General features: G+C 59.5%; 5 protein-coding genes across 18 annotated transcripts; 1 reads left to right on the top strand and 4 right to left on the bottom strand.

Moving 5' to 3' along the window:
• Positions 1–810: 810 nt before the first annotated feature.
• On the bottom strand, positions 811–4,340 carry LOC131587587 (copine-5-like). The gene is made up of 4 exons (XM_058855590.1): positions 4,185–4,340; positions 3,162–3,219; positions 2,851–2,924; positions 811–1,072 (listed from the first exon to the last, which is right to left on the bottom strand). Exons 1-4 carry the CDS (start codon positions 4,338–4,340, stop codon positions 1,049–1,051), a joined length of 312 nt encoding a protein of 103 aa, XP_058711573.1. The 3' UTR covers positions 811–1,048.
• On the bottom strand, positions 4,263–6,841 carry LOC131587862 (copine-5-like). Its single transcript, XM_058856148.1, has 4 exons — positions 6,718–6,841; positions 5,939–5,985; positions 5,067–5,248; positions 4,263–4,482 (listed from the first exon to the last, which is right to left on the bottom strand). The coding sequence occupies exons 1-4, from the start codon at positions 6,789–6,791 to the stop codon at positions 4,351–4,353; spliced, it is 435 nt and encodes a 144-aa protein (XP_058712131.1). The 5' UTR covers positions 6,792–6,841; the 3' UTR covers positions 4,263–4,350.
• Positions 4,384–15,137, bottom strand: LOC131587727 (copine-5-like). Of its 3 annotated transcripts, XM_058855925.1 has the most exons (12): positions 11,552–11,903; positions 11,129–11,168; positions 10,969–11,045; positions 9,795–9,854; positions 9,647–9,710; positions 9,319–9,422; positions 9,005–9,109; positions 7,927–7,968; positions 7,570–7,645; positions 6,718–6,910; positions 5,939–5,985; positions 4,384–4,482 (listed from the first exon to the last, which is right to left on the bottom strand). In XM_058855925.1, the coding sequence occupies exons 1-10, from the start codon at positions 11,854–11,856 to the stop codon at positions 6,797–6,799; spliced, it is 987 nt and encodes a 328-aa protein (XP_058711908.1). In that variant the 5' UTR covers positions 11,857–11,903; the 3' UTR covers positions 4,384–4,482; positions 5,939–5,985; positions 6,718–6,796. The 3 variants fall into 3 exon arrangements, with proteins under 3 accessions (XP_058711908.1, XP_058711907.1, XP_058711909.1); XM_058855924.1 differs by lacking the exon at positions 4,384–4,482 and having other exon boundaries at positions 5,740–5,985; XM_058855926.1 differs by lacking the exons at positions 4,384–4,482; positions 5,939–5,985; positions 6,718–6,910; ... (4 more) ...; positions 9,647–9,710; positions 9,795–9,854 and adding exons at positions 12,940–12,986; positions 13,583–13,623; positions 15,039–15,137 and having other exon boundaries at positions 10,882–11,045; positions 11,552–11,655.
• Positions 15,138–17,180: 2,043 nt separating this feature from the next.
• On the bottom strand, positions 17,181–20,088 carry PPIL1 (peptidylprolyl isomerase like 1). Of its 5 annotated transcripts, none has more exons than XM_058855921.1 (5): positions 19,935–20,040; positions 19,639–19,718; positions 18,581–18,735; positions 18,432–18,500; positions 17,181–17,464 (listed from the first exon to the last, which is right to left on the bottom strand). In XM_058855921.1, exons 3-5 carry the CDS (start codon positions 18,732–18,734, stop codon positions 17,244–17,246), a joined length of 444 nt encoding a protein of 147 aa, XP_058711904.1. In that variant the 5' UTR covers position 18,735; positions 19,639–19,718; positions 19,935–20,040; the 3' UTR covers positions 17,181–17,243. The 5 variants fall into 5 exon arrangements, with proteins under 5 accessions (XP_058711904.1, XP_058711901.1, XP_058711902.1 ...); XM_058855918.1 differs by lacking the exon at positions 19,639–19,718 and adding an exon at positions 18,874–18,903 and having other exon boundaries at positions 19,935–20,031; XM_058855919.1 differs by lacking the exon at positions 19,639–19,718 and having other exon boundaries at positions 19,935–20,088.
• On the top strand, positions 20,032–23,101 carry PSRC1 (proline and serine rich coiled-coil 1). 8 transcript variants are annotated; one of them, XM_058855917.1, is made up of 7 exons: positions 20,032–20,127; positions 21,319–21,356; positions 21,442–21,499; positions 21,934–22,285; positions 22,473–22,629; positions 22,708–22,878; positions 22,965–23,101. In XM_058855917.1, the coding sequence occupies exons 2-7, from the start codon at positions 21,341–21,343 to the stop codon at positions 23,078–23,080; spliced, it is 870 nt and encodes a 289-aa protein (XP_058711900.1). In that variant the 5' UTR covers positions 20,032–20,127; positions 21,319–21,340; the 3' UTR covers positions 23,081–23,101. The 8 variants fall into 8 exon arrangements, with proteins under 8 accessions (XP_058711900.1, XP_058711896.1, XP_058711895.1 ...); XM_058855914.1 differs by lacking the exon at positions 20,032–20,127 and adding an exon at positions 20,159–20,274; XM_058855916.1 differs by lacking the exon at positions 20,032–20,127 and adding an exon at positions 20,209–20,226.
• The last annotated feature ends 71 nt before the right edge of the window (positions 23,102–23,172 follow it).

The raw sequence follows: 23,172 nt of genomic DNA, 5'->3' as shown, positions 1-23,172 counted from the left end.
TTCAGGGGTTTTATGACCCCCTCAGTTGGGTGTGAAGTCTCTGTGAGTCCCCGCAACTTCCCAGAGTCCTCTTCAAGCAATTTTGGGGTATGGGAGGGGGCAGAGTCCTGTAAATAACCCAACTGTCCCCCGCCCCGGTGGTTTCTGTGTATTTGCAGTTTTGGGGGTCACACATTGGGGGCAGGGTCATACAGTTGGAGGGGTGGCACACAGTCAGAAGGTGTCACACAGTGGGTGGCTGTCACACAGCGGGTGGAGGTTCAGAGCTGAGGGGGATGCCAAAGCCTGGGAGGGGGTTACACCGTGTAGGGGTATCAGAGCCAGGGGAATATTAGATATGGGGGCCGTCACACAGCTGGGGAGTGTCAGAGCTGGGGGAGGGTCACACACACCCAGTGAGGTCATACATTTGAGGGGGTTCACACAGTATGTGGAGGGTCACACAGCTGGGGAGGGGTCAGAGCTTGGTGGGGAGAGTACAGGTTGAGCAGGTGACACAGTGGACAGGGGGTCACAGCTTGGAGGGGATCACAGATCAGGAGGGGGCAGAGCTGGGGGGGAGGGGGCAGAGTTGGAGGCAGGGAGTCACACAGCTGAGCAGGGGAGTTGTCACAGTCCTGGGAGGTGTCACACAGCTGGGGAGGATCACACAAGGGGAGGTTACACATACAGCCAGGGCAGGGCCCCTTTTAAAGGAGATGCTGGGGCATCCCAGAGGAGGGGACTGTAATTAAAGCCACAATAATTTATTGCAATTTAAGGCAACTCAGTACAAACCCACATAGACACATGCAATATGGCAAGGGGGAACACAAAACACTGGGGACCCCACTGGGATCAGCCCAGGAAATGGGGGGGGACCATGGATTTGGGGAGGCGGGTGTCTTAGAAGGGTTCATGCATCACCCTAGGGGGGCACTCCACATTTTGTGGAGGTTCCTGCATACCCTAGCTTTCTGGTCAGGATGGCGAAGACCCCCTGCCCCTTTTCTGTGGGGGCAGGACAGTCCTGGATGGGCATAGTGGGGAGTCCCATGGCCAAGAATACTCAGGCAACACCATCCCAATCCCCCTGGGAAACCCAAAAGTTGGTTTGTGGGTGTGGTGGTGGGAACCCGGATTGGGGAAGGGACCCCAGATCAGGGGGGGACCCCAAGGTTGTGGAAGGGAGGAGAGGGACCCCTAGTCCCAGATTCTTGGCAGAGTATGGCCACCTTTGGTCCCTGGAGAGAGGGTCCTGGGGTAGGATGAGGGGACGTGGTATGTTGGTGGGCAGTCAGGGTGGTGGGGTTTCAGGGGACATGGGAGGGATGGGGGTGGGTTTTATGCCCCGTGCCTTCATGTAAGAGAGGAGCTGGTCAGGAATCTCAGCTAGGACTTCCCGTGCCAGCCCTGCCATGCTCAGCCCCGCACCGGGACCCCCCGACATGTAGTCACGAAATGGAACAAACTGGGGAGGCACAGGGGGGCAGAGCAGTTGAGGGAGTCCAGGACAGGGAAGCCCCCGGAACTGTGTGCCTCACACACAGCAGCTCCGGTGTCCCCTCCCCATTCCTGATGTCCCAGTGTCCCTCACATCCAGGTATATACTAAGACCCAGTGCCCCCCCATGCCCTAATGTACTCCCACATCCCAGTGTTCCCTGTTTCCCAGTATATCCCTCTTCATGTCTCAGGGCACCCCCACATCCACGTGCATCACAAGCCCCAGTGCCTCTCCATATCCCAGTGACTCCCATTTCCCACAGCCCCCAGATCCCAGTGCCCCCTCCTATTTCCCAGTACCCCCCCATGTCCCACTGCTCCCCACATCCAGGTCAATCCTCGTGCCCCAGTGCCCCCTTCATTTGTCAGCACACCCTCCTTATGTCCCAGTGCCTCCCACATCTGAGTATTCCCCTCATTCCTCAGTGCACCCCCCTTCCCCAATACCTTCCTCCTTCATGTCTCAGTGCACCCCACATTCAGGTACATCCCATATCCCAGTGTCCCCCTCCAACGTCCCAGCGTTCCCCCATGTCCCATTGCCTCCTAACATCCCAGGCTCTCCACCACATCCACCCCCCCGCCCAAAATGTCTTAGTACACCCCCCTTCATGTCCCAGTGCAACTCTATATCCCATACATGCCCCTCCATGTCCCAGCGCCCCTCCTTTTTCCAGTACCAACCCCTTTCATGCCAAAGTGCCCCTCATAACCTAATAAACTCCCATGTCCCACTGCACTCCCACTCCAAGGTATGTTCCAAATGTCAGCGCACCCACTTTTCCCAGTGGAGGCCCCCACCATGTACCAGTGCACCCAATGTCCCAGTGCCTCCCCCCACTGAGGTACATTCCAAACCCCAGTGCACTCATTTTTCCCAGTGCATCTCTCCCATGTCACAGCACACTGCCTCTCTATCCCGGCACACCCCCAACAACCCAATCCCCTCCCCATTTCCCAGTAAACCTCTTTTCACATCCTATTGTCTCCTTCATATCTCAGTGCCCCCCATATCCTAATATGCTTGCTCCCATGTCCCACTGCACCCTCATTCCAAAGTTCAACCCAAGCCCCAGGGCACCCTCTTTTCCTAGTGACCACCCCCCCATGTCCCAGTGCACCTCCAAATCCCAGTGCATCCCCCCATCCAGTTGCATCCCAAACCCATTGCATCCCCTTGTCCCAGTGCATCCTGCTCATGTCCCAGGGCCCCCCACAAATACCAGTGCTGCCCAATGTCCCAGTCCACCTTATCATCCCTACACACCAGTCCCACCCACGGCATCCCAGGAGTAATGGGGCTGAAGTCCTCTGCTGGGTGGGCTGGGAAGGGGTCCCCCAAATCCCTCATTGGTGAGGTCAGTACCTGGACAATATCACGCTCAGCCACTTTCCCACGGGAAGAGATGCGGATGTCATCCCCATCCAGCTCCACCATGGCTGGGGGTGATGCAGGGGGGAAGTCAGCAGCACCTCAGTGTCCCCCACCCCAGGGTGGGATCTCAATATGTCCCTTTCAACCCAACACCCAGAACCCCCAAGCCCCCTCGCTGGAGTATGCTGAGCCCATTCATATACTGACACATTCAACTCATACACAGTTCCAGTGGCCAAGGGACCCCCCTCCCCCCCGATCCCTCAGCCTTCCCCTAGTTCCCCGCAGCCTCCATATCTTACCATCGAACTCGGCCTGGCCGACTCCCACGATGATGATGGACATGGGCAATTTTGCAGCCTGAGGGAGCCGGGGGGTGAAGGGAGTCCCATGAAATGTAATGATGTTGTTACCAAATGAGCTGCTCCCCCCTGCCCACAGAACCCAGGACTGCCAACAGCCCCTCCCCTTAGGATTACAGTCCCTCACTACCCCCCATCACCCAAGGGTCTCAGACGTCCCCACTGGCACCGGGGGGTTCCAGGAACTTTCCAAACCCCTTGCAGCACCCAGTGGTTCCAGACACCCCTACTCCCCAAACCCTGGGGGTCCCAGCCCCTTCTCAATGCCAGGGCTTGCACCCTCATTCCAAGATACATCCCAAGCCCCAGGGCACCCTCTTTTCCTAGTGACTACCCCCCGATGTCCCAGTGCACCTCCAAATCCCAGTGCATCCCCCCATCCAGTTGCATCCCAAACCCATTGCATCCCCTTGTCCCAGTGCATCCTGCTCATGTCCCAGGGCCCCCCACAAATACCAGTGCTGCCCAATGTCCCAGTCCACCTTATCATCCCTACACACCAGTCCCACCCACGGCATCCCAGGAGTAATGGGGCTGAAGTCCTCTGCTGGGTGGGCTGGGAAGGGGTCCCCCAAATCCCTCATTGGTGAGGTCAGTACCTGGACCAAGCCCTTTCCCACCTCTCAATGGTCCCAGTCCCTCCTCACTACCTCCAGCACCCAGGCATCCATACACCCTCCCAGCACCCAGGGCTGCCAGCCCCTTCCCCACCCCTCCAGCATGCATGGGTCCCAACCCAGCCCCTCCCTTCTCAGCTTCAGCATCCCAGCTCCTCCTCACCCACCCCATCACCCAAGGGTCCCAGACACTCCCCATCCCTCAGAATCAGGCCCCCAACCTTTCCTACCCCCTCAAGGGTCTCAATCCCTCCCCACTGCCCCCATCACCCAAGGGTCCCAGGTTCCCCACCCCCAGCACCCAGGGTTGCCACCACCTGCCCCAGTGCCACCATGAGGGTCTCACATTGACAATGGCCTCCTTGGTTTGGGCCATATCAGAGATGACACCATCGGTGATGATGAGGAGGACGAAGTACTGGGACCCATCCAGCACCATGGCCGCCGAGCTGGGGGAACCCTGTATGACGCTGGGGGGTTCAGGGACCCCACCCCAGGGCATCGGGCCCCTCTTACCGGGCAACATGGTTGACAACAGGGGCAAAGTTGGTGGGGCCATAGAGCTGGACACGGCGCAGGCTGCGCTGATAAGCCTCCAGCACCCCCGCAATGCCACAGCACGCTGGGTTTGATGCATCCCCATTCTGACAGTGTGACAGACCCTAGTGTCAGACAGACCCTCTGACACCCTAGTGATGGGGTCACCAGGACCACGGTGGCACCAAGGCCTCAACCCATGGACAGGGTGACACCACAGACCCCACCCACAGACAAGGATGGTAGTACCATGGCCCCCAAATGCTAACAAGGATAATCCCACTATGCCCACAATGTAGTGACAAGGGAGACACCAACATATTCCCAACTCACTCTAAAGGATGACACTGCCATGGCCCCAACCCAGTGACAAAATGATGATGCCACTATGTTCCCAACCCAAAACAAGGATGACACTAACACATCCCCAGTCCAGATCCAACCCAAACACACTATGTACCCAAACTGGTGACAAGGAGAACATCAAGCCCATTCCTAATCTGGTGACAAGGATGACACCGCCATGGCCCCAGATCAGTGACAAGGATGACACCACCACAGCCACAACCCAAGGACAAGGATGATACCACTGTGTCACAAACAATGTGACAAGATGATCCCATCATGTCCCCAACTGGCTGACAAGGACACCACCCTTCATCCACAGTCCTATCCCGCCTTGGCCCCTCACCAGTGGGAACTCATGGGACACGTGCCCATCCGGGGGGACCTTGGCGCCAAAGCCAAGGGCTGGGAACATCTTGTCACTGTCGTAGTCCTGGATGATGTCCCCCACAGCCCGCAGTGCCAGGCTGTAGGCATTCAGCTGGAAGGGGCTCAGGTAGTGCAGGGACGTGGGCTGCGAGGGGTTCCCTGCACAGGCATGGGGCTCAGCACCTCCACAGCCTCCCCAGCACTGTCATAATCTGCCAAGCACCCCAGAACACCCCCAACATTCCCACAACCATGGCACCACTATGGCCCCAGCCCAGTGGCAAGGATGATGTCATCCCCAACATGGTGACAAAGACAAGGATGATCCCACCATGTCTCCAAATGCCACCATGTCCCCAAACCAGTGACAAGGGTGACACCGCCATATTCCAAATTTGTTGACAAGGGTGATGCCACCACATTCTCAGCCTGGTGACAGCTGGTGACAAGGATGACACCACCATGGAACCAACACAGTAACAAGGATGACACTGCCATGACCCCAACACAGAGACAAGAATGGCACCACTCTGTCCCAAATTCAATGACAATGATGATGGCACCAAATCCCCAACCCAGTGACAGCTGGTGACAAATACAACACCCCTGTACCAACACAATGACAAAAATAACACTGCCATGACCCCAAACCCACAACAAGGACAATGCCATCATGACCCCAACCCAGTGACAAGGGAGACATGACCATGTCCCCAGCACAACTACAAGGACAACACCATGTCCCCAAATCAGTGACAAGGATGACACCACCATGACACTAAACTGGTTACAACTGTCTCAAGCCATCTCAAATAAATCCCCCCTTGGGGGGACAAACCCCCTACTCACCATTGGATGCCGTGAAATCGATGGCCACTGTGAAGTTGAGTTGGGTCCTGGGGGGTAAAGTGGCATTGGGGTGGCACAGGGGGTGTTCAGGGACACCCGTGGGGCCACAGGTTGGACTGGGTACACCCATCCCCCAATTCAGAGGATCCTCAAGTGTCCCTGCACTGTGTCACCATGCTTCACCTAAGGGAGGGGCTGGGGCCACTGGGGACCCCCAAATGACCAATTTGGGGTACTGGGGTGCCCCTGACAATGGGGAAGCATCTGTGTGGGGGTGCTGATGACCCCCAGTGGAGAAGATGGGGGTGCTGGGGACCCCAAAGGGAGCTGTTAGAAGTGCTGGAGACTTCCAAAGGGAGCAATTCTGGGTTCTGGAGATGACCAATGAAGTGGTTGTGGGTGATAGGGATGGCCTGCCCCCAAGGAAGCATCTGGGTGCAGTTGCTGAGACCCCCAATGGAGGAGCTAGGTGTGCTGACGACCCCCAGTGGAGAAACTCAGGGTATTGGGGATCCCAAAAGAAGGAGTTGAGGAACAACTTAGTTAGCAGGAACACCCCACCCCACATCTCCAAGGGAGCAACAGTGGTACTGGAGACCTCCAAGGGAGGAGATAAGGGTCCAGGGGACACCCCTGCCAGTGAAGTAGAGGCTGGGAGTGTTGGGGATTCCCTGCCCTTGAGGGAGCAGCTTAGGGTGCTGGGTACCCCCAAGGAAGGAGCTGGGGGTGTTCAGGACCCTCAAAAGTGCAGCTTGAGGTGCTGGGGACCCCCTGCTCACCCGCCCCTGATGTAGTCCAGGAAGGTGTGCTCAGCCTCCACAGTGAAGGAAAGCAGTGTTACCTGTGGGGACATGGGTCTCAGGGGAGGAAGTGCCCACACCCTCTGTGTCCCCCACCTCTGCACATCCCCATCCTCACTGTCCCCGAGTTCAGGTACTTCTTCTTCTTCATCTTCTTCCGGGGGTTCACCACCTGCAGGGTGGGAGGGGAGGAAAGGGGGCTGCTTCCCACAGGGACAGGAGGCCCCAGAGAGCAGTGTAAGGGACTGTCACATCCCAGAGCACAGGGGGGCACAGAATATACTGGGGAGCAGCAGTGGGAGCACTATGCTGAGGTGCAGAGAGGGACCTTGAAGAGCACATGGTGGGCTGTGACACCCAGGGGTGCATGTGGGGACCCTGGGGATTGTAGTGCAGCTGAAGATCCATGGCAGGGGCTGGGGACCCTCAAGGGAGCAGCTGTGGGTGATACACCCCAGGGTGCAGCATGGGAACCATAACACCCCAGGGGTGAAGTGTGGGGCTTTAGTACAGGGAATCCTAGAGATTGTAAACCTCTGTTGTCTGCAGCATGAGTACCCTGGGCACCGTAACACCTCAGAGTGCAGAAGAGGGATCCTTGGCACACAACACACCAGGGTGCAACATTGGGTAGGGCTCTGGGGACCGTAACACCCCAGGACTGCATCATGGGGACCCTGGGGTATGTAGCACACACACAGGGACTCCTGGCACCCAGAGGTGTAGCAGAGAGGATCATAATACCCAAGGAGGTGCTGCAGTGGGACTGTGACCCCCACAGAGGGGTGCAGGACCGCGCTCCCCACCACCCACGTACCCATTCCCCCATACCTCATACACATTGAAGTGGCTCTGGCCTCGCGCCAACTCCCGGTAGCTGGTGGTGAACTCCCCAATGAAGTCGTGGCTGCAAGGCAGGTGGTTCTTCATCAGTGGGGTTAGGGAGGTTCCCATTACCCAGGGGGATCCCCATAACTCAGGGGTGTGGGGATGGGGGGTTTCCCATTGCCCGGGAAGTTTCCCATCAACCCAAATAGTCAGGGGGGATTCCCATCACCTAGGGGGAGGATTTCCATCTCTCCGTGGACACAGGGGTGAGGAGGTCCCCATCACTCAGGGAGTCCCTGTCACCGGGAGGTGCAGGTCCAGGGGGTCCCCAGGGGGTCCCCAGGACCACAAACAGCTCACCTGCCATCACGGTCCCAGTCATATACCTCCACCTTGATGGCTCTGCAAAGCGTGGGGGGAGGGGGGGTCACCAACAGCCCCCAACACCCCCAAATCCCATCCTCCCCCTTCCCCAGGGGCCCATCACACACAACCCCCCCACTCCCTGTGGGATTTGTTTTGATGCCTCTGTGGGCTTTTTCCTGCTTCCTTCTCCTCCTCGTTTGGATATTTTTATCCATTGTTGCCACAGCAACGTCCAACACAGGGCCAAAGCTGCGTGAGGAGCTGCTTGCCAGGGCAGCAGCTTGTGACACTGTTTTGGGATTGGGACGGGGGGGATGGCTCGGCGACAGCTGTGATGCCCATTGCCCAGATGGGTAAACTGAGGCAAAAGCAGATAACACTGGGGAAGGGGGGTGGGTGCTACTGAGATGGGGAAAGGGGTTCTGAGGGTCTCAGATGGCCACAGAGGTGGGAGAAGGGGTTCTCAAGGGGCCACAGAGAGGGTGGAAGGACTGCAGGGGTTCCGGAGGTACCACAGAGATGGGGAAGGAGATGCAGGGGTCTTTGGGACAACAGAGATGGGGGGAAGGGTGTAAAGAGGGTCCTGGGGTACCACAGACACAGGGGAAGGGATTCTGGGGGACCACAGTGAGAGAGAAAGGTGGTCCTAGGGTACTATGGGCATAGAGTGATGGGGGGTCTGGAAGTCCAGAGGTACCATAGAGATGGGGGCATGGGGTGCAGGAGTTCCTGGAGGACCTGGGAGATGGGGGAAAGAAGGAAAAGGGGTTCCTAGGGGCCCATAGAGATGAGGGGACAGGGGGAAGGGGGTCCTAGAGGACCACAGAGACAGGGAATGGGGCTGCACGGCATCCTGGGGCACCATGGGGGGGGGGGGGAAGGGGGTTCAGAGGACCACAGAGATGGAAGTGCAGGGTATGACCCTCGTATCCTGGTATCCCGATATCCCTGGGTATGACAGAGATGGGGGAAGGGGATGCCCTAGTGGACCCTAGAGATGGGAAGAAAAGGGGGAAGGAGATCTCTGGGGACAAAGAGGGGGTGCAGGGTGTCCCAGTCCCCTGGCACTCACCGGTCATGGTCCCCGTTGCAGAGGGCACGCACAGGAATGGCAAAGGCTGCCCAGACAGGGTTCAGTGTATTCCGCACCACTTCTGTCTTGTGGCAGATGGTAAAACTGGCGGGAGGACAAGAGGAGCACAAGGGGGGTCACTCCCCCATCCCAACACTCCCCCAGTCTGTCACCCCTACAGTGCAGTGAGGATTTTTTTTTTTGTCACCCCTCGCCAATGCCAGCCCATGGGGACATAGAGGTTCTGTTCTGGGGCTGAGCCCTCCCATGAGGTGTGAGATGGTCACTGCGGTTTTGAGGGGGAGGTCGCTCACGTCCCGTCTTCGTTGCTGCGGTAGAAGACCATGAAGGGGTCAGATTTTCCAAAGAAATCCTTCTTATCCAGCTTGTTGGCGCAGAACTGGAGTGTGGCCACGTCCTGGGGGGTGGAATCGGAGGGTGGTCATCCACCCTGCACCCCCCTCAGAGGTGGTATCCTGCGGGGTGGCTGCTCCATGAGGGAAGGAGGGATCCAGGACAGGCAGAATAAAGTGTGGGGATAGACAGCCCTCTTCTTTGGGGTGCAGGCTAGGGTGTCTCAGCCACCCCCGATATTGCAGGGTCCCCAAGATACAACCCCTCCCCTGCCCCGCTGCAGCTCACCCGGCAGTTTCCCAACTCTTCAGCGAGGAGTATGATGGTGCCGCACTTCTTCCCCAGAACGCCACTGCCGGGATGGGATGTGAGCATGGCAGGGGCACACATGGTGTTCTGGGGGTGTTCCCCACACACTGGGCACCCCAAAACTTACCCGTTGGAGGTGGCTGGGGTGGGTCTCCTGCCCCGGGGGTGCATGGTGGCTGTACCCATCCTGCAGGGACACATGCTGAAGGATGATGGAGGGGATCCCCCCCCAACAAAAAAGCCCCCCCCCCCCCCCAGTAAAAGGAAGTCTACAAAAGAAACCCCAGCCCCCCCCCCCCATTTCAGCACCCTAAAAAGAAGCTGTTTCCACCCTCAAAAAGGCCAGTCCCCGAAAGACATTCAGCCCCCCCCAAAAATTCCCACAAAACAAACTGCCCCCAAAAACCCAACTGCAAAATTGTCAGATCCCTCCAAATGCAGACTCCTCCAAAAGCTAGATCACTCAAAATCCAGATACCCCAAACCCACATTGCCTCCAAAAGCCACCACCCCAAGAAAAAGCCAGACCCATTAAACCCCACCAAAAAGCCAGACCCCTTTCCTGCCAAAAGCCAAATGCCCCACTGAAAAAAAAACCAAAAAAAAAAAACAACTAGTCCGCCAAAGTTCCACTGTTGGCATACCAAAAGGGACCCAGAGACACATGGGGACATGGGGACCGGGGTGGGGGCTCATGTCACAGGGACTTGTCTGGGGAGGGAACTCTGGGACAACTGGGGACACTGAGGCCAGGGTGGTTCATGTCAGGGGCTTCTCCAGGGGGAGACATGGGCACACTGGGCACACTGGGTTTGGCACACTGGGTTTCCCAGTTTCCTTTTCTCTTGGTTTTGGAGAAACACAGGGTTTTCTCCAAAGGGGACATGGTCACCTCAGGGACACTGGGGCACAGGCAGGACTCATGTCAGGGGCTTCTCCATGGGAGAGGACAAGGTGACATTGGGATCTGTGGGGAAGGTGGCTCAAGTTGGGGGCTTCCCTGGGTCAGAGACATAGGGACCCCACACTGGGGCCAAGGGGGGCTACCATCAGGGGTTTCTCCAGTGGGGGGCATGGGGATCCTGGGGACTTTGGGAACACTGGACCACAGTGGAGGCTCACACAAAGGGTTTCTCGGGGGTGGGGGGGTGGGAATTACATGGGGACACTGGGCCTGAGGTGGTTAATGTCAGGGGCTTCTCTAGGAGGAACATGGGCGCACAAGAGAGGCTCACATTCACTGGGGTGGGACCTGGGGACACTGGGGACATAGGGACACTGGGGCAAAGAGGAGGGCTCACGTCAGGGGTTTCTCCAGGCGGCTGCCAGCTGAACCCACAATCTCCCCCAGGGTGCAGAATGCCTGGCCCAAGAAATCCTGCAGGATCAGGAACATTGGGTGTCACCATGGGGATGCCCATCCCAGGAAGGCCAGAAGAGCAGGACTGATCCTGCACTTACATGCTTGGAGAGGTCAGGGCTCTTGGAGTCCACATCATACCTGGGGGCAGAGGGGACATGTGGGCATGGAACAGGAACAGGTGGCCTTGGACGGGACAGGGATGGAGACAGGGATGGGATGGAAAAAAGAATAGGGATAGGATGGGACAAGGATGGTACAGGGACAGGATGGGATAGGGACACAATGGAATGGACAGAGATGGAATGTGGATAGGGACAGGATGGGAAAGGGACAGAGTGAGGACTGGATAGGATAGGGATGACAATGGGATGGGACGAGGGTGGTGATGGTCCAGGAATGGGGACAGAACAAGGATGGGGAAAAGGACACTCTAGGGGGCTGTGCCAGGGTAGCCAGGGGGTGATCCTGGGGGACAGGGGGGTGACACTGGGGGTGATACCGAGGCCACAGGGGCCACTCACAAGTCAAAGCGCAGGTTCTGCCGCTCCTCAAAGCAATAATCGAGGACAAACTTGTGCAGGAAATCAGGATTCAGGGAATTGTCGATGACCTCAGTCCGGCCAAACTGGGGGATGTGGGGACAGTGGAGGTAATGGGTTGACAGGAAAACATGGGGTGTAGACAGGGACATGGAGACACACGGACATGGGGACATGGGGATGAGGTGATGTGGACACGGAGATGGGGACATAGAGATGCTGAGACATGGGGGCATAAGGATGGGAACATGGAAACACAGGGCATGGGAGCACAAGAGCATGGGCATGGGAGATAGGGATACAAGCACATGGGGACATAGGAATGTGGTGATGTGGGCACAGTGGTATGGGGACATGGAGATGCAGAGACATGGGGGCATAGGGATGGAGACATGGGGAAATGAGGACATGGGAACACAGGGATGTGTGAACACAGGACAGGAAAATGGGGGCATGGGAGTGAGGGTGGAGGCGTGGGGATGGGGGACAGTGGAAGATGAGAATGTGGACATGGGAACACACAGATATGGGGACACAGTGACATGGAGACACAGTGAGAACATGTGGACATGGGGTTAGGGATGTGGGAACATGAGGATACGGGGACACAGCAATATGAAGACACAGGGACATGAGATTGGGGACATAAGGACACATGTGGGCGGAGGAGGCGTGGCAAGGGTGGGAAGTGAGCCCGGGCCGGGGCACATGTGGGGACATGCGTGGGAAAGGGGCGGGCCCAGGTGCTGCTTTGTGCTGCTTTGTGCCAGTGGGGCTGCCCCCACCCCCTACTCCACCCCTTGCTCACTAGCCCGCAATTAGCACCCTGTTAATTACAGGGACCAGGACCTGGCTGCATGCCGACATCTGATTGGCTGGCTGCCCAGCACCTCAACATGCTCCCCAGATCCCCAGGATGCTGGTTGGCTGATCACTCTGCCCCCTGGCATTGATTGGGTAGCTGCTCATTTTCCAGGTGCTGCAGCTGAAGATGCTGATTGCTCACTGGTGACTGGCCAACTGATTGGAACCCCAACATGCTGGTTGGCCAGTTGGCCAGCACATTGGTCACCTGCCCAGCACCCCAACACCCTGCTTGGCCAGTTGCCCAACACCCCAACATGCTGATAAGCCAGAATCTTACATGCTGCTTGGCTGGCTGCCTGCCATTACCCTTGACATGATGGCTGGCCATCTGGTTGGCACACACGCATGCTGACTGGTCATTGCCCCAACATGCTGATGATTGGTTGGCCAGCTAGCACCCCAATATCCTCATTAGCTGGTTGAGTGCAACCTAACATGCCAATTGGCCAGCTGAGCACAGCATAACATGCTGATTAGCTGCCCCCACCATTTGGGTCACTCACCTCTCGCCATTGCTGGCTGCCAGGACGCTGCGTGTACAGCACACAGACTGCAGGGGAAGGGGGAGAGGGGGCGGGCACCCACAGAGACCCACCAAAACACCCCAGAGACCCCAAAATTCTTAGAGATGACAACATTCCCAGAGACTCCCAAAACTCCCCCAGAGAGCCCCCAAAACACCTCAGAGGCTCCCCAAATCCCCCAGAGACCTCTAAAATCCCCAAAGAACACCCAAAACCCCCAGAGATCCCAACACTCCCCAGAGTTCCCAACACTCCCAGAACCCTCCAAAATATCCTTGAGACCCCCAAAGCCTTATAGAATCACAACAATCCCAGAGATCTCCCAAAACACCTCAGAGACCCCAAAAACCCCCAGAGGCCATAACACTCCTCAGAGGCACTGATAGTCCCAGAGCCCCCAAAACCCCCAGTTTCCTCCAAAATACTTCAGAGACCCTGCCCCAGCCCCCCAGAGACCCCCAATCGCCCCAGAGATTTAAACATCCCCTGAGCCCACAACACTTTCCAGAGACCCCAAAACCCCCAGAAACCCCAAGCCCCCTAGAGACTCTCCAAAACACCCAAGAGCTAAAACATCCCCAGAGACCCTAAAACACACCCCCACCCCCCCTGCCCCACTCACGTGGGTCCGATTTGGAGAAGGTGTCCCTGTCCAGAAGCTGCCTGGGGGGCAAGGGGGAGTGAGTGTGAGTGTGAATGTGTGTGCATGTGTGTGAGTGAATGTGAGTGTGAGCATCTGGCTGTGCCTGTGACTGTGTATCCTTTATGTGTTCAGATGTTCAGAACACATGCTGAGGTGTAGAGCCACATGTCGGGTCGTGCCTAGTTGTGTGACACGGTGCGTGGCAGGGTGTGCCCCAGGACATGGATTGGGGTTCAAAGCATGTCTGCCACATGTTGGGGGGCCATGTGCTGGGGGGCTCAACCATGTGTCAGGGCACACAGCAGGGTGTTGGTGAGCATGGCCAGGTGTTGGGGGGCATGCTTGGGTGTTATGGTGCACTTGCAGATGTGCCCCACAAAACACATTGGGGTGCACATCTGCACAGGGTGCACAGCATGACACATGTTAGAGTGCCATGTGTTGGGGCACAACTATATGTCAGGACACCAAAGAGAGACCTCAGATTGCAGAGGGAGGGTACAGGGGCTGCAGGATGGGCAGTGGGTACAAGGGATGCAGATGATGCAGTGTGGCCCAGGGAGTTTCAGCATGGGCAAAGGATACAGGGGGTGCAGGGGATACAGGGCCCAACATTACCCCCCTGCATCCCCAGAATCCCCCAAACCTGACCTCCCTGCACACAGTCCCAGAGACCTCCAAATGCCTCCCCGGTTCCCCATACACCTGCACCCTCAGCACCCTTGGCTCACCCAGTGCCCCTGAGTCCCCATACCCAACACTCCCTGCGCTTCCCGTGCTCCCCAATGCCTCCCAGAACATTCCAGTGTCTCTCAGTGAATCCCAGTGCCTCCTAATGCATTTCAGTGCGTCCAGCGCTAGCTGCCTGCCTCCCCAGTGCCTCCCCGTGCCTCCCAGTGCTCTACAATGCCGACTGCTCCCCGTCTCCTAGTGTCTGCCGGTGCCTTCCAGGGCATCTCAGTGCATTCCAGTACATCCCAGCAATTCACACCACAAACTGCTCCCACCTCCGGGGCATTCCAGTGCCTCCCAGTGCATCCCAGGGGATCTCAGTGCATCACCGTGCACCCCAGCACCTTTCGACGCCAGCTGCTGCGGCACTCCAGTATCCCCCAACGCATCTCATTGCGTTCCAGTGCAACCCAGTGCCCTACAACGCCAGCGGCTCCCAACTCTACAATGCTTCCCAGCACATCCCAGGGGATCTCAGTGCCTCCCAGTGCACCTCAGCACCCTCCAAACACCGCTCCCCCGTGCCTCCCAGTGCCTCTCTGTGCATCCCAGCACCCTCCAACGGCAGCTACCGCTCCACCACAGCGCAACCCAGCGCCACCCAGCACCTTTCAACGCGCCAGCTGCCGCTGCTCCCCAGTGCCTCCCAGCGCCTCCCCGCGCCCCCGCTCCTCGGTGCCGGCTCCCGCCGCGGCCCCGCTACCTGCAGGACACCGTGAGCTCCACGCGAGTGGCCGGGACGGGACCGGGGCCGGTGCTCGGTTCCGGGGAGCTCAGGCTCGCCATGCCCCGGGCTCCGTCGCTGCCCCGACACAAACACCGCGATCGCGATCAGCTCCGCCCCGGGACTGCCCTTGGCACCGCCTGTGGCTCCTGGCACCAGCCCCGGCCGAGGGGCTGCCCCGGAGTCTTCTTCAGAACCGCCAGCAGGGATACCGAGACCGTCTCGGGACCGCCCCTGGAATCGCCCTCAGATCCCCGGCACCGCCTCCGGAGTCGCCCCCGAGGCCGCCTCCCCTTTCCTGATACCGCCATGGACCCCCTATACTGCCCCCGGGATCGCCCCGAAATTTTCGGGATCACCTCCAGATTCCTGGGATCTACCCCCGCACCGCCTCCGGGCCTGATTCCAAATCCCCTGTACCTCCCGGGCCCATGGGACGGTTCTGGTTCTGCCTCGGAATCGCCCCCAGATCTCCGGGATGCCTCCCGCATCATCCCCAGAGCTGCCTCCATAGTCCAGTTCCCCACTGGAAGCTCACTACTGTCCTCGGGATTCCCCCCCCCCCCCCCCCCCCCCCCCCCAATATTCCCGGGATCGCTCCAGGATCAACGCCAAATCCTAGTACCGGCCCTGACCACCGGCACCTCCCCCACATCGCCCGCGGGGCCGCCTCCCCATTCCTGGTACCGGATCCCCGATACTGTCCTCGGGATAGTCCCCAGATCCCCGCCATCACCATCAGATGTCCGGTGCCGCCCCCCGCATCGCCCCCGGTGTCCCACTCCGCCTCCCCATCCCCAGTGCCCCCCGGACGCGGGTACCAAGGATCAGCTTCGGGATCGCTCCAAGACCACTGCTGCTGCCCTGGGATTGCCCCCGAGGCTGCCTCCGGTACACTACGGACCATTGGTACCGCCCCCGGGATCACCCCCAGACCGGACCCCCGGTGCTCCCTCTCCATTAGCCCCAGCACGGCTGCAATACTCCTGGTGCACCCCCCGGTGCCATGGTGACACTCTCCATACCACCCACTCCTCAGGATGAGCCCCCAATCCCCCTAGTTCCTCCTTAATCAGAACCTTCCCACTATCCCTACAGCCCCACCAACTGCAGATGCAGAGTCCCCCAGTCCTCTGCTATCCCCCCAGTAGCTCCCTGCACCCTTTGCAGTAACACCCAGCAGCTCCCAGTACTGTCCCAGGTCCTGCACTGGGAGTCAGGGGGGACACCTATTGCTGGAGGGTTACCCAGTGCCAGGGGTGAACCCAGTATGCAGACCCCAATGCCAGTTCAGGGGTGCCCAGTGCTTTCTGGGGAGCCCACTCCGGTGGGACAGCACCAATTCCCCCTTTCTTCCAACAAGCCCATGATGGGGGCACATTCCAGGAGGCTCCAGGAAACCTTAAGGACATGCAGACACCACACGGTAGGTGTGGACACATATGAGCCTGCCAAGGGTTTTCCATGGAGAAATGTGCCCTGAGAGAACTGGGATAAGCACATCACAACCTTCTCCTGGAGAGATATCCCTTAGATGGTGAGGTATCCCACCATGCCATGGTGACTATGTTGATCTTTTGTAACCCATTGGTTTTCCCCCCTGATACCACCCTGTCTTTCCCCCATAAAAACCCCAGCTTCTGCCCAGTTCAGGAGGGAGGCACTGTCCCTGGCTACCCTTTGCAGAGCTGCTCGACAATAAAGGCTCTCTCTGTGGAATTGCCACATGACGCTCCTGTCTCTGTCTCTGAGCTGGCCCAGGATAACCCAGCAAACAGAGCTGAAATCATTGAGCTGAAATCACTTGCAGTCACAGGCTGCCCCCCTCGCTGAGGTTACCCAGTGGTCAGGGACCACTCCCTCTGGGAAAGTCGTGGCATTTGGGTCAGACCAACGGACCCAGCCTGGCCACCACAAATAGGTGTAAATTTGGGCACCCACTGGTGGCACCCACTCTGCACCCCCAGGAACTGGGGCCACTGGCAGCTCCATGTTCCCAGGGACAGACACCTGCCCCTCCAAAGGCACCCACAAACCCCTTTTGGCGGGGCTTACAACCCCCACCACGTCAAAGACACCTCCCCCACCTCCCCCTAAAACCACCACTCTGGGGGGGTCCCACTACATCCAACCTCTTTTATTACAAACAAGCAGTACAATTTGGAGGGAGGGCACCCCACACCCCTACCCCGAGGGATACGCCTTGATGATCTTGACATCGTCAAGAGGTCGGTCCTGGGAGTTGGTCTCCACCATGGCTAGGCGCCCCAGCACCCCCATTCCTTGGCACACCCTCCCGAAAATGCTGTGCTTCCCATCCAGCCACTGTGCTGGGCCCAGTGTCAGGAAAAATTGGCTTCCATTGGTGTCCGGCCCTGCATTGGCCATTGCCAGGATCCCAGCACCTGTGAGATATGGGGACATGTCACCACATGGATACAGGGGACATGTCACCCTACAGCCAAGGTTCCAGCATGATGTCATCCCATGGGGGATGTTGTCTCATGGCCAAAATCCCAGTATCACGGGAAATATGTCACCCCAAGACTGGGATACTGGAGGGAGTCATCTTATGGCTGTGATCCTTGGGACATGTCACTCCATGGCCAGACTCCTGGGTAACCTGTCACCTGACAGAAGGGTCTCGGTCTTGGGTTACTCCCATTGGTGTCCAGCCCTATAATGGCCATCACCAGGATCCCAGTGCCTGTGGGACATGGGCCAAGGGTCCTGGCACCCTGAGGGACATGCCATGCTATGGCCAGAGTCTTGGGGGGCATGCCATTCAAGGGATGGGGTACTGGGGGCTATGGAGGACATGCCACCCCATGGATGGGGTCTCAGGGACGTGTCATGTCTCACCCATGGCTGAGGTTCTAGTGTCATGGGGAAAATGTCACCCAATAGAGAGATCTTAGGGGACATGAGGAAGAATTGGCTCCTGTTGGTGTCCAGCCCCATGCTAGCCATTGCCAGAATCCTGGTGTCTATGAGACACAGGGACACATCACACCAGGAATGGGGAAATAGAGGACAGGGCAACCCATGGCAAAGCTCCTGGGGGTCATGTCACTCCATGAATGGGGTTTTGGGGGACACAGCAGACTTGTCACCCTATAGACGGGATCTGCGGGGACAGGAGAGAAATGCCACCTCACAGCCAGGGTCCTGGAGGACATACCACATGACTAGCCACCTTGAGACACACCAACCCATGACTGGAGACCTGGGAGTCATGTCACCCCATGGATGAGGACACAGGGGATATCGCATCCCACAGGTATGTTCTCAGGGATCCTGCCCTGCTATAGGTGGGGTCCCTGGCTCCTGGGTATGCCCCTCCAGTGCTCTCCCAGTGCTGGCCCCACTCACCAGTGAACTTCAGGTCAGGGTGCAGCTCATCCTCAAACTGCTTCCCATAGATAGAGGCACCACCACGGCCTGCGGGTGAATTCAGGGGTCAGAAGGAATCCCTGGCACCAGGGAGGGTCCTAGGGGAGATTTCAGAGGCCTGTACTCACCGGTACCTGTGGGGTCCCCTCCCTGCACCATGAAGTCCTTGATGATGCGGTGGAACTTGGTGCCATTGTAGTACCCACGGCGGCTCAGTTCAGCAAAGTTCTTGCAGGTGCGGGGGGCGTGTTGCCAGTACAGCTCCAGCACAAGTGGGCCCATCCTGGAATAGGAACACAGGTAGTGTGAACGGGAAAGGCACCGGGAATGGGGAACAGTAATGGAAATGGGAAGGAAATGGGGTCATCCCAAAGTGATACCCACATTCCCAGCGTCAGACTAAAGCCAGGGGCTGTGTTACCAGCGCAGCTCTAGCACAAGCAGGCTCATTCTGTGAATGGCAACAGCAGGAATGGGAATGGGGAACAGCACTGGAAATGGGAACTGGAGACAGGGTCATCACACTGTGACTCCCACACGCAGTTTCAGACCAAAGCTAGGCTCTTGGCCTGCCAGTACAGCTCCAGCACCGGAGGGCCCATCCTGGGAATGGTAAAATCAGGAACAGGAACAACACTGGGAACAAGGGAACAGCATCAGGAATGGAAACAGGAGATGGAGTCACCTTGCTGTAAATTCCTCCACCTATATGGTAAATTCTGCAGCTGGAGAGCAGGGTCATCCCACTCTGACCTCCAACCCCAGTTTCAGACCAAAGTCAGGGGGCTGTGCTGTTAGTACAGCTCCAGCACCAGCACGTACACCCAGGGAATGGGAAATGGGAATACTAGGAATGGGAACAGGATCGGGAAGGGTACCAGGAAACACCTCAATGTGACCCGCCCCCATCCCCCCATTACCCAGAGTCAGTCAGGGACAGGGACCACAGAGGTGAGAAGGGATGGGGGGCAATGGGGGCTGCAGGTACTGGGGGATAATGGAACCCCAGGAAGACATGGACAGCTCTTGCTACCAGGGGAAACAACCAGGACTGGTTGTCTGTTCTGTGCAGTACTGGGAGACACTCGGGCTAACGGGGTCACTGGCATCTGCCTGGTACCGAGGGGCCTGGGGGTTACAAACACCATGGGGGACACCGCGGGGGGAACCAGGGGCTCTCTAGTACCGGGGCGGGAACCAGGACTGGTTGATACTGGGGGATAACGGAGCTCTCCCGTTCCGGAGACACTGGGAGCTTCTTAGCACCTGTGGAAATCAGGGTCTGCCTGGTACGGGGGGCTCACGGACACCGGGAACTGCCCCATACCGGGAGGGACCGGGGAGTCAGGAACACCAGGGCTGCACGGAAGCCGAGGGGGGAGGGAGCGGACACCGATTTACCAGTGCCGCGGAAGGGGGCGGACCAGGGGTGGCGGGGCCTCCCGTGCCGGTGCCGGTACCGGGCCAGGCCCTGCCCCTTACGTGGTCTCCATGGAAACGGTGGACGGCTGCCAGGAGTCGGGCGGGACGGCGGCCATGCTACGGCGGGACCGGTGGCGGAAGGACCCTCAGCCGCCGCGCTTCCGGGCCACGCCCCCAGCCGGTGGTGGGCGGGGCGCGGGGGAGGACGAGAGCCAGTCCGTGAGGCGAAAGGCGAGGAGATAGGCCAGTCAGAGTGAGGGTTTAAGGGGCACGGACCAATCGGAACCCGGGGCGGGCGCACCGCGATTCAGCCGCAAGGGGAGGGGAATTCGAACGAGACCACGCCCCTTCAGTTAGGCCACGCCTCCTCGGCGCGCGCGGCGAGCGGGAGCCGGGGGCGGTGAGGTGTTGGGGGGAGAGGGGGGCAAGGGGCAGACCGGAACCCCCGGGTAGAGGGGAAGCCTGCGGGGAGATCGGGGGTGCCGTGGAGCGCGGGTAAACCACCCCATGCGGATATGGGGTGACGTGGGGTCGGGGTGAGGGGCTGAGGACCCCCAGGGCTAGGGCTGTGAGGCCTGGACCCCCGGTGGGGGCTGGGACCTTCTCATTGTGGGGCTGGGGTCATCAACGGATTGAGATGCGGGGCTGAGACTCGTCGGCGGGGCTGGACCCCTTTTAGACTGGAGCTAGGACCCCCCAATGTGGGACTGGCGTCTCCGGGGCTGGGGAGTGCGTGGCTGGGGGATTCCTCAGGTTTGGGGGAGGGATCGTCCCATTATGGGGCTGAGACCCTTCAGTGTGGGGCTGGGGAGTGGAGCCAGGAGTGGGAATTGGACCCCCAGGATCGGGGTTTTGGGCTGATCGGCGTGGGAGCTGGGAGGCCTAGGAATGGATGGGACCTGCTCGTCATCGGGGTTCAAGACTGGGACCCCTCAGTATGGGGCTGGGGTCCTCTAGTGTGGGGCTGGAATCCCCTGAGGATCAAGATGTGGGGCTGGGGCCCCAGGCTGTGGGGCTGGGATGCCCAGGGGATCAAAATGTGGGGCTGGGGGCCTCCCGGGATCGGGGTGTGGGTGTGGGACAGGGGTTCCCCCGGATGTGGGGCTGCGACTTCCCAATGGGGTTGGAGCCCCTCAATTTTGGGCTGGGGTCCCCCCAGTAGGGACTGGGTACCACCGTGGTGGCACTGGGGACTCTCAGGGGTCAGGGTGCAGGGTAGGGACCTCCCGTTGTGGCACTGAGGACACCCGGGCTGGGGGTGCCTACTGGCGCCGGCGGAGCCATCCCTGTCCCCATCCCGGTGGCATCGAGCCCGGCGGCGCCTGGCACCGGCCGTGTCACCCGCGCGCTGGCCGGTGCCACCGGGGCCCCGCGGGGGTTGGGGACATGGAGGGCGGGTGGGGGACCCCGATTGCATCAGTGGTGACCCCCCCATCTCCCGCAGGTGGCCCCGGTGCTCCGAGGCGATGGCCGACGACCGAGGTACGGCAGTGCCAGCGCTGCATGTCCCCCGTGTTTCCCCCCCTGGGGTGGGGGAGGCTGGCGCTCACCTGCAGTGTCCCCCCAGATGTTCGATTTGTCACCGAGGAGAGCTTCGACTTTGGTGTGCTGTCCCCATCGGACAGGTACAGAGGGGTAGCAGGGAAACGGCACCCCATGGATCGAAACGGGGACAGGGCACCTTACAGCTGGGGACATGGGGAATAGGATGGGACACGGAGGACAGGGGGAGATGGCACCTCATTGTCAATGTCCTTCCTAGGGGACATGTCACCCCATGCATGGGGTTAGGGGGGATGTGGCAACTCACAGTTGGGGTCCTGGAGGCCACAAGGGACAACACACCCCAAAGATGGGGCCCTAGGGGACATGTCACCCCATGAACAGGGTCCTGGGAGTCCTGTGGACATACCTCCTTCATAGATGTGATTCTGGGGATCCTGGGGGACGTGTCACTCACTGAATGGTGTCCTAGATGGCATGGGGGGCTCCTGCCACTTCTTGGCAGTGGTGTTGGGGGCTGACACCACCTTTCCCCCTACCCCCACCCAATCTGAAGCCAGGAGGAAGAGGAGGATGAAGATAGCCCGGGCGGCGGGTGGCGGCACAAGAGCGGCAACGGGCGCTGGAGTCCCCTGCGTGGGGCCCGTCTGGAAGAGATGGTGCGGGAGGCCACGCGCCTGGCAGCGCAGTTGGAGGGGTGTCACCTGCCCCCTCCCGCCCCTGGAGAACCCCCGGGACCCGCCGCCACACCCCCTGGCACCCCCCGCAGCCCCCGCCGCCAGACCTTCGTGGTGAAGGACAGCCCGGTGCGGGCACTCCTGCCCACCGTGGAGTCGAAGGGACCTGCCCCCATCCCTCGCCTCCCAGCCAAGCCCCCGGGGGCCTCTGCTGCCACCAGTGTTCCCGAGGTAGGCGAGACCCAGGGGTAGGGTCCCAGTGTAGCTGTGTCCCACCCGGGCTGAACGCCCAGATCCCCTCCAACCCATCCTAGATGGGGGCAGTGAGTGGCCCCCTGTCTCCAAGGGGCATCATGAACTCCTCAGGCCCTCTGGGTGCAAGGCACCCACTGAGTGATGTCTCCTCCTCTATTTTCAGGCACCCCCCAGCCGTAATTCCACAGCAGCGGTGAAGGGACCCTCTGGGGCCAGGGGGCTCCCCACCAGCCACGTGGGCCCCTCCCGGCCATGCCCTCCCCAGGGGCAGTGGACTGGTGCCCGGGGCAGGTCAGAGCCCCCCCGGGGGGGGACAGCAGGTAGTGATGGCAAGGGGATGGGGATACCACGGCTATAGGGGTTCCTGGGCCATACCCTAACCCCCCCTTTCTCCCCAGGTCAGCCGAAGGCAAGGAGGGGTACAGTCCCCTGCCTGCCCTCCAGCCGCCAGCCCCACACCAGGACCACCACCACATCTGTCCCCTCTGGCTGTTCCCCTGCACCCACTACCCTCCCCAAGGTGTCCCCTCGGACTCCAGCAGTGGGTGGGAGGACCCCCACTCCCAGAGGTAAGGATGTAGTGGGGTTAGAGGGTCACAGGGGATGCCCCCTCCTCCATGCCTCAGTTTCTCTATGGCTTCTCTCCCCTTTGCAGGTGTGGGGGCAGCACGGGCAACCCCCCCAACTGCTGCCTCGGGGTGCAAACCAGGACCCCCCCCTGCCCGCCTGCGGCCCCCACGCAAGACGGCGGTGAGCAGCACGCCGAGGTGACACCCCCAAACCACCCTGCACCCGCCCAGAGACCCTGGGGGCACCCAGACCCCTCCCTAGGTACCAGCCAAGGTACCTAGGCTGGGGGGGGC

The sequence above is a fragment of the Poecile atricapillus genome, chromosome 23 (genome assembly GCF_030490865.1).
Source record: "Poecile atricapillus isolate bPoeAtr1 chromosome 23, bPoeAtr1.hap1, whole genome shotgun sequence".
Taxonomy (NCBI): Eukaryota; Metazoa; Chordata; class Aves; order Passeriformes; family Paridae; genus Poecile; species Poecile atricapillus.
The sequence above is the reverse complement of the archived record's forward strand: the minus strand, read 5'-3'. Positions and strand labels throughout refer to the sequence as shown.